This window comes from Festucalex cinctus, chromosome 7 (genome assembly GCF_051991245.1).
Source record: "Festucalex cinctus isolate MCC-2025b chromosome 7, RoL_Fcin_1.0, whole genome shotgun sequence".
Classification (NCBI taxonomy): domain Eukaryota; kingdom Metazoa; phylum Chordata; class Actinopteri; order Syngnathiformes; family Syngnathidae; genus Festucalex; species Festucalex cinctus.
The window spans coordinates 2,246,915-2,256,262 of NC_135417.1; the positions used below are offsets into that span (position 1 = coordinate 2,246,915).

At 37.9% G+C, this 9,348-nt stretch overlaps 1 protein-coding gene and 1 non-coding gene across 2 annotated transcripts; both read left to right on the top strand.

Moving 5' to 3' along the window:
* Positions 1-5: 5 nt before the first annotated feature.
* rps27.2 (ribosomal protein S27, isoform 2) lies at positions 6-3,554 on the top strand. The gene is made up of 4 exons (XM_077527187.1): positions 6-68; positions 538-646; positions 1,245-1,355; positions 2,789-3,554. The coding sequence occupies exons 1-4, from the start codon at positions 63-65 to the stop codon at positions 2,815-2,817; spliced, it is 255 nt and encodes an 84-aa protein (XP_077383313.1). The 5' UTR covers positions 6-62; the 3' UTR covers positions 2,818-3,554.
* Positions 2,029-2,161, top strand: LOC144023085 (small nucleolar RNA SNORA13). Its single transcript, XR_013284494.1, has one exon. It is a non-coding gene; the product is annotated as a small nucleolar RNA SNORA13 (small nucleolar RNA).
* Positions 3,555-9,348: the final 5,794 nt, after the last annotated feature.

The following is a 9,348-nucleotide window of genomic DNA, read 5'->3' on the forward strand; positions in this document are numbered from 1 at the left end:
CGGTACCTCACGCGTACGTCATCCTCGCGTCTTCTTCCGGTAGAGTCCAAACAAGTCCAGACATGCCTGTAAGTACCGTTACGTTCACTCAAATAGTCGTTCGCCGTTAAAAGTGTATAAACTGCTACAATAATTTCGGGACAAATTTGTGTTTTGGTTTTGTTACGTCGACGTCGAGTGGTCGCGCGTGTAATGTGGAAATTAGAAGCCAGGAAAGGCCGCAATATGGCGAGACACGTGGACGACAAAGCTGCCCACGTTGTCGATTGGCGATGTGAGCTGTGTCGTTAGGGCTGTTATGCAGTCTATTATATATCATGATCATGACATCATTATAATAATTATGGCAGCAAAAATAAAACTTACACCTTTCGTTTGAACATTATCCATCCGAATTTAATGGAAAACGCATCTTATATGTAACGGAACAAATATATTTTCGTTATAGTTTAATCTATATTTATTTGCTTGTCATTTTCATTAATGATAGTTGTCATATAGTTATTGTCCACGTAAAATGTGTGTTTGTACTTGCAGCTTGCAAAAGATCTGTTGCTTCCCTCATTTGAGGAGGAGAAAAGGAGACACAAGAAGAAACGACTCGTCCAGAGCCCAAATTCCTATTTTATGGACGTCAAATGTCCAGGTCTGTTAACAAGTTTCTATCGTATTAAATACGGATTATATGATAAATATATACTGTAGAGCAGTGGTCTTTGATTTGTTGTTTTTGTTTTAAATAAATACTGGGTAGCACCAAAAAATAAATAAATTCTCGCCAACTGCCACCGTCAGTGAAAAGGATTATTGTAGTAAATATAATCATTGGACATTTTAAGCTGCTGTAACATGCACATTATGAACATTAAAACTGCACTACAAACAGCTAAATTAAAAGCTAATGTTAACGATTGTAAATATAAAGCGTTATAACATTAATGCAAATCTAACTACAAATTTTCAGAACTAGATAGCACTACTAGACATGTAACTCAATGATTCAATACGTTTGCTTACCTCTAGAGGGAGCCATTTCACACTTTTGCAAGAACATCTCTGTATGCATACATTGCCTTTATGTGTTGCCTACTCATTGATCTGTGTAGTGATAAGGGTGTCAAATAAGGCATACAGTGACTCTTGTGGCCACCATTGAATCACGTTTGAAATGACTGCTTTACAAGTGCTGTCGCAAGCATGCAAGCACACATACAATTGTGTAATGTGGGCTGTCATGCTTTCAGGTTGCTACAAGATCACCACCGTGTTCAGTCACGCTCAGACTGTGGTGTTGTGCGTCGGTTGCTCCACAGTCCTGTGCCAGCCTACGGGTGGGAAAGCTCGCCTTACAGAAGGTACGCAACACTTTTAAAAGTAGAGTGTTCACACAATTGCAGGTTGGAAACAAGTTAGTGTTAACGGGTTTAATATAACTTTGATGATGCACAGTTTCAATCAAGTTTTATTAGTGTAAAATAACAGTGGAACATCAGGGAAGGGGTTAGCACAATTTTTTATTTTTTTGTCCTTTTGTAGCATCTCTGCAAACTTATCAAGTTATTAATTTGAGCATAAAATCATAGCATGTCAATTTGAGAGCTATTTCCTTGCTTATGGCTAAAAATGAAATTGCGTTTGTGCACTGTAGGGGGAGCTCTTGATTTAAAAAAAAAAAAAAAGTTCTTTACCAATACATACAGTAATGACATAATCAGTTTTGGAAGGGACAGAAATGCAAATTTAATCAAGTGGATTTATGTTTGGTGTCAATGTTTATTTTTAATAAATTTTTTTTAAAATCAATTTTCTTGTATGCATTTTGTATTGTAGAATATTATACAAGTCATCATTTTAAATGTTTTTACACACTATAGGACCTCAAGCTTTGTAGTACTGTCACACATTACGGAGTCTTAAAAATGAATCAAATCTTCACTCCTGCCTGAAGCTTTCAATGCTTGACTTTTGTATTTGGGCGGTGTGACACAACCGATCTATACTGAATCCATTTTAAAAGTTTGAAATCATTGCCTTTGTGTTGCCCTTTCATCGCATCCATCGTGAACAGGGTGTCAACTAAGGCAGACATTGATTCTTGCAGCTGTGATAGAAATTCGTCATCACTGATGCATTTCAAACACATTCAGCTGCAAGCACAAACAAGGCGCAGCATTTACGAGGGTGAAAGGGGGCGGCGGTGGCAATCGAACCAGAAGGCTGATGCCATATAAAAGGTGGTCATAAAGGAATGTGAATGCACAGGAAGAAACTTTGTAGCCCTTGACATACTGCAAGACGGCAACGGGGCCCGGTTTGTTTGAACCGGAGCATCCTGGCTACTTTTGTTTTCAGTCTTTTGCTGCTATGGCAACCATGGCCTTCCCGGTGAGCTGCATTTGTAGACGTATGGGTGCACCTGACCCCCCGACCTCATTCTTTCTTCCCTCGACACTGGAGAGCGCATTTGTCTAGCTGTCACTGGGTAGAATTAGTGTCTTATTGATTTGGTCTGTGACACAATTTGCACATTAAGACAAATGTGCAAACTTGTGGAATTTAAAGTAGGCATTACGTTCATTCTCCACACAAACATTAAAACTTCAAAAGGGATCAACCCCTTTATTTTTATTTTTCACTGATCTTAGGCCATTTGAGGTCATGTTAGGGTCAGTATAATCATTCCTTTGGTGTCCTCCTCAAAATCACCTAGCAGATGTCCACCCTGTCTTTGTCCATGCTGTCAGCAAACTGTTGTAACCACAAGTCATCTGTGTCTGCATCTTTCTAGGATGTTCTTTCAGGAGGAAACAACACTAACTTGGTTCGGAACGATGCAGTTGAGAATGACTGAATCGAGTGCTGCTGCGGTGTCGAGGAATGGATCACAGGAAAGAAAATTCATGGCACAAGATAAACAGGGACGCTTGACATTTTCTGCCACCCATTAATTCTCGTCTTCAAAATAGACCCAATAGGTTAAAATCGTCATTGTCGATGTGCTTTGTATGCGCTTGCTAAGATGAGTTGAAATGATCAGAAAAGTTATCAAGCAAGATTGAGGGGATGAGACAGCTCAGAACATCCATTTTCCACAAAGGGTGGCTCCCCCTGGAAATTACAATTCCTTGCTCCAATCATCATGTCCTGTAAGCAGCTCTTTCCATGATTCATTAAAGACTGTTAATACCTGGCAAATCAATGCAACAGTTAGATCAACATTTGACAAAAGTAATGTTTCGGGTTATATTGATCTGGTTAATTCAGAGGAGGACATGGCTTGGTTTTGATTTAGTCTCGCTTCAGACTGATGTTAGGATGGCACACTGAGTGTGATATTTGTGAAAGCTTGTAAACGTGCGCAAAATTATTTGGTGAAATGTGTATTGAAAAATATTGTGGCTACCCTGTTGGCCGTTTCCATGATGTGATTTGTCTTAAGTTGTACACTAAACATTGAATTATTCACTTAGGCTGTTTTTAATGTTACTGTAATATTTTGTTGCCATCTTGTTCACTGACCAAATAAAAAAAAAAAAAATGTGGTTGATGTTGAATGTGATTGCTCCAGTTTTTCTACCTCACTTCAGATAGTCCTCATGCATATTTAAACCTCCACTGATTGATCATGACGCTCGTGCATTTGAGTTACTTTCTTGTGTGGACTGCACTCAACTGATTGGCTATCCTGTTCTTGTGCCATCAAACTTGAGCCTTACTAATCAACTGCAATCTAATTGGCCTGGATCAAGAGTATTTTTTTTTTTTTTTTTTTTTTTTTTTTAAGTAGTCTTCAAAGCTATGTAATACTGTTTTGATTTAACACTTGCCAGGGTCTCTCTTTTTTTTTTTTTTTTTAAAGCAGTTTTGCTAATGAATGACTTCATTTGAGAAGCAAAGTTTTGCAGTTTAATCCCAGAGACCTGAAGAAAGAGTTTGTTCAAAATATAACCACATCTAATATTTCAGTTTTTGAGTATCCTTTACATAAAATGCAATTAACTAATTGTCTATTTGGATGAACTATATAGTTTAATACATTTCACTTTGTACACCTTAACTTGAGCAGGTATCATTAGCATGCAGCATAATATAGTATGTCAACTTAAAATGTCAGTTAAATGTAACTGCTTTCAAAAGCGGGTAAAAGTGGCCTAAATTACATTACTCAACTTCGGTGAAAATTGTAGCAAAGTAATGGTTTAAAAAAAATGTCTAAAAGCAATTATAAAATAAATTTTCCATGTGTCCCGTTAAATGTTTTGCCTTTTTCTATTTTGTATGTTACATACGCTGTCCGGTAAGGTAAGACTGTATATTTGCGTTAACGTGATACACATTTTATAACTGCAATATTAATTTATTTTCCCAAAGATTTAAAAACCTTAATGTGCCACAAAACTCACAAGGTTTAAAACAAAAAAGAAAAGATGTGCACAATAACCCAATAGAAAAGAACAGAAAAAAATATTTAATTCATATCATAGTAATGCAATCATTCATAAAGTACAAATTATTGGTCCCACAATTTAAAAAAAAATAATAAATTTTCAGAGTTTGACTTGGGCATAGAGTATGCATCTGTCACGTAAAAATCAGCCCAGGTTACGTCAGGCGTTGTAAACCAACGTAGAAAAATGCCCAACCCCAACTGTATATACAGATTAGGGGTGTTAAAAAACAAAAACAAAATCGATTCGGCGATATATCGCGACACTACATCGCGCGATTCTCAAATCGATTCAATAATCGGCAGAATCGATTTTTTTTTTTTTTTTTTTTTTTTTTAGGATTCACACCTTGAGCATGGAAGAATGTTATATGAACGGAACATTAAGCCTTAATATTTTATTTTAATGCTGTTTAAACATGAAACAGATTACAACCTCTATAAGACTGAAATTTCAGATAAATAATAAATTTTCATATAAATCTTACACTCTACAAGCTTACTGATTAGTATTTTCTAAATTTGAATGAAAAAAAAAATCGCAACAATCGACTTATAAATTTCGTATCGGGATTAATCGGTATCGAATCGTGACACGAATCGAATCGTCAGGTACTAGGCAATTCACACTCCTAATATAGATAGTGAGTGTCTTTTTTTGCGCGTCTTGACCACCTGGGGGCAGTATAATACATTCAGTTAAAGGCCTCCTGTATATAGAGACTGTCTCGTCTCATCTCATCTGTAAGCCACAGTAATGGTTGTGTTCTTGGTAGAAGATAATAAAGAATATATGCCTGTGAGTGTTGTATTATTAATCTATGTGTGTAACTTTACCAATTGTGATTAAATAACACTGCAACATAGATTCTATAGTCTTTCCCAAATCCCATTATTTGTAACAGCTTGCAGTGTGGAGTGTAATTGGCTGTTTGTTTATATGTGGCCTGTAATTGGCCAGCGACAGAGCTGAGATAGGCTCACTATCGCTATAGAAAATGAACCAATGCATTTGTTTACACCATTTCCCGTACCTTCTATCAATCAATGACAAACAACACCGGCCGTGTAAATTCATCTAACCTTATCTGATTCCTATCTGCCTGCTTTGGAGTGCCTGCGAGCATCATGCATGCAGTCGGTGTCGGACAGCGGGTCAGTGTGGACCTTACGAGAGCGTAAAGGATGAAGGTAGACGGTCATTCATCATCAGTCCGCTGGTGTTGGGCCAAAGGAAAATAAGCTGCAGGCAGGAGGATGTAAACAATGGTGAGAATCCCTGGCCGCCATGGCAGACGGGCTAGAAAAATATAAATAATACTTTGTCAATCTCAAAATGTGGTTTGAGTACCACCAGTACTACAGAAAGAATCAGTAAATTAAGTACAGCTATTTAATGCAATAGAATCTTGTAGTTGATATGCGGCCCGTTCACACGTTAAAAAAAAAAAAGTGTACAATACATTTCAGTCCTTCAAATGTTGCTTTTTTTTGGCCAAATTTATTCCTCCCATTCCCTCCCCAACTGTTTGTGCAAACATTCAGGTGCACACAAGCACATTTCAAGTCTAAGGCTGACCTGACCTACATTCTCCTTGCAAAGGCAGCTGATGTCACAGCAGCGCACTGTCAATGACCATAGAAACTGCATACTTATCTTTTTGTGTGCGACACAAAGCATCCTATAGTATTCATTAAACGAAGCAGGTCATCAGAAAATCCTAATCGTTATCGCTTTATACAGTACATGATAATACTTTATATGGGAAAAACCCCCCAAAAGATGCTAAATAAGGTGACCCAAATATTAAAAACAACTCAGTGTGATGCAGTGCAGTCAAACACCACTGCAAACTATAACCACTGGGGATTGGATGTTTTTAAGAATACCTAAAATTAAAAATTATGAAATACATACTGTATATTGCACCCTAAAAGTTGAATTTGTAATTTAACCCAACTGTTCTGTAAAGAAATTAATCAAAAATCAAACAAAACTACAGTTCCAATTCAAACTATGACAAAGATCATGTTTCAACGCTTACAAATTCAAGCAATAACTGGAGAGTACCACTAGGTGGCGGTATCGTTCTGCAAACACTTTCCTGCGCTCACACTATCTGAGAAGTTCACAGTGTGAGTAGTTTTACTTTTTTTTTTTTGTAGTTTTATTGTGCAAATTTTATGCATGTATGCCAGGTAAGAATGTTAAAATGTTAACTAAACCTTAAATGTACAATTAACAAGCGTGTAGGAAACTGATTCATTCACTAGAACAACTTGGAACCAGCTTGATATCATGGAATGTACTGAAAATATTATTTTATAAATTTTTGTTGATTGGTACTTCCAATCACCCAATACTTTAACTACACAATCACTTGTGTGTGTGTTTTTTTTTTTTTTAACCAAACAATGTGACTGCATGACCTGTCTGTCCATTTGTGCATACAGCCACATCATTAAATTAGGATGTGTTTAAAATATATATATATTTATATTTGAGTCATATAAAATATTGCGGCGTCTAGTTGTTGCCGACGCCACAGCAAGACATGGGGAGTTAAAACCTTGCTGACGCGCTCCGTTCTCTTATAGCTTAATCAAATTTACTCGCTTCAATTTCAATCCACAACACTGCGATAATCACCAGCATGCACTTATTTTGCCAAACAAGGTACCTTCAATAAGACAGCGCAGCTCGTTCCGCCACAGCCCCGAAGCGACGTTCTCCCGATTGTACTTCACGGTTCCAAGTTGATTCTTGTGCTTATTCCAATATCGATTTATTTGGTGCGCGTTGGTGCGCTCAACAAAAAGTTCCTTCCCCAGCTGCACCCCACCAAGTGATCAATGACAGACACCCACACCACAGGTGAGTCCACTTAATAACAAGACAAACCACTCCCACTTGTGAGTTGTGACGCCGCCAATCATCGTGATAGTAAAACGTGTGGGTGGAAGTTGATTACGTGTACAACACAAACACACAAACACCCACGCCCACACAGGAAGAAGAAACCACCAAAAGGTACTATATGGCTCCTACATCCATATTCATAGAATCTAACCTCATTTCTATTTTTTTTTAAATGTTCTCTCTAATTTATTTTCTTAATTAAAATATAAAAATCCTCAAAATAATGAAAACTAAAATGTTTCGATGTGTGTGTAGTGAATATCTATATGATATATAAATTTTCCACAATATTCAAATTTATGGAAATGGCCTGTACAAGTATAAAAATAAATAAAAAATTCAGGACTGGTGTCACAAAAGCTATACTTCAAACCCAAACTATGAATTTAATACTACTACTACTACTACTACTACTACTACTAATAATAATAATAGTAATTATACTCCCAGTTCAGCACCCATGGTTCACCTTTTTGCTACCCCCCCCCCATTACTTTGTTCAATATTATTTAAGTATTAAAAATAATTATTTGTATTTTTTTTTGTGCCTAGTAGATATTTTTGGGAGAGCTACCCCCGTTTTTGTGGAAAATGCATATTGAAGGTTAATCAGCATTTTTTTGAACATTTTTTTGTGATAAAAAAAAAGGAAAAAAAAAAGAAGCAACTTTTTAATGCATATTTTTGACTGCATTTAAATAGGTTCCAACGACTGTATACGCAAATGTTCGCTTTTCGCAGGTAGGCCCTGTCCATCTTCTGTGACTTCAGTCCAAGAAACTGTGACATACCTCATACTAATTAATTCTCTGTTAACAGAGAAAGCTGGAGTCGAACATTTAGATGTGGACGTAAAGAAAAATAAAACATGAGGACTTGTGCTGTTGCAGTTATGCAATAAATGGAAACTAATGGAAGGATCACTTTGAGCCTTTGCCTCTGTTCGACACATACTAGTATCTTGGCAACCAATAGAAAAGGAGAATAAGATGCATGCACTTGTTGAGTTGCAGGAGTTACGCAATAAATAGGAATTGATCGAAGGATCAATTTGAATGCTTGTGTTGGAATATATTCGCATCTGTACAGCCTTGAAGTAGAAAAGCCCAACAAGTGGCAATGCTCCTGGGTTGTCTGTCTTCTCCTTGACCGCCTGCACAGGGCCAGGGCGAGGGGCCACACGCATGCATGCTTGCACGCATGCACACCCACACACACATTGGAGTCTTGTCTCATGCATAATAAGACGCGGCAAAGAGCTTCAGATATGGAAGGAGACAAAACATCAGACGGAGGGAAAGGAACACAGTGGGAAGGTGCTTGGCAAGTGAGTGTGTGCTGTGCTGAGGACTCCCAGGTAGTGTCGAGGAAAGTGGCAGCAGTAGGAGTCCTGCCAGGGGAGGAAACGACTCTCAACTCCCCTGCGGGATCATTAAAAAAAAAAAAGAAAGAAAGAAAATCGTCTTCTGCCTTCATGCCGATTCAACTATCTGAAAAATAGGTCAATTAAAAAACCACGCTAGCACCGGTACGTCCCCGCTGCACGAAGCCAGAGGGGGCTCTTGGGGGGGGTCCAGTGTGGGAGGCTGGCGTTGCCATGGAGATGATGTTGTAATCGTCTGCACCGATGGTAACCAAAGTATTCCCCGCTACGGTGAGCAAAGTGCCTGCGCTCAACAACTGGGCTCATTTCAAGCTACTTGTAAGCACAAACAGATGGTTTGCGCCATGAGAGAGCTCGCCTCATTGGTCGCTTACATAACGACTGGACGGTCAAAGCAGTAAAACAACAAAGTAAAGATTGGCATTTGTATTTTTTTTTGCGCTAATATCCCTCTCCCTTTTTTTTTTTTAAATAGAGTAATCAATAGATTAATCAATTCTAAAAATATTTGATAGTGAGTGCACTACTTTTTAGTACTTGCTTCATCACAACCCCCTAGCTCCGCCTCCAGTCGTCATGGCGATGAAAATCATGCTC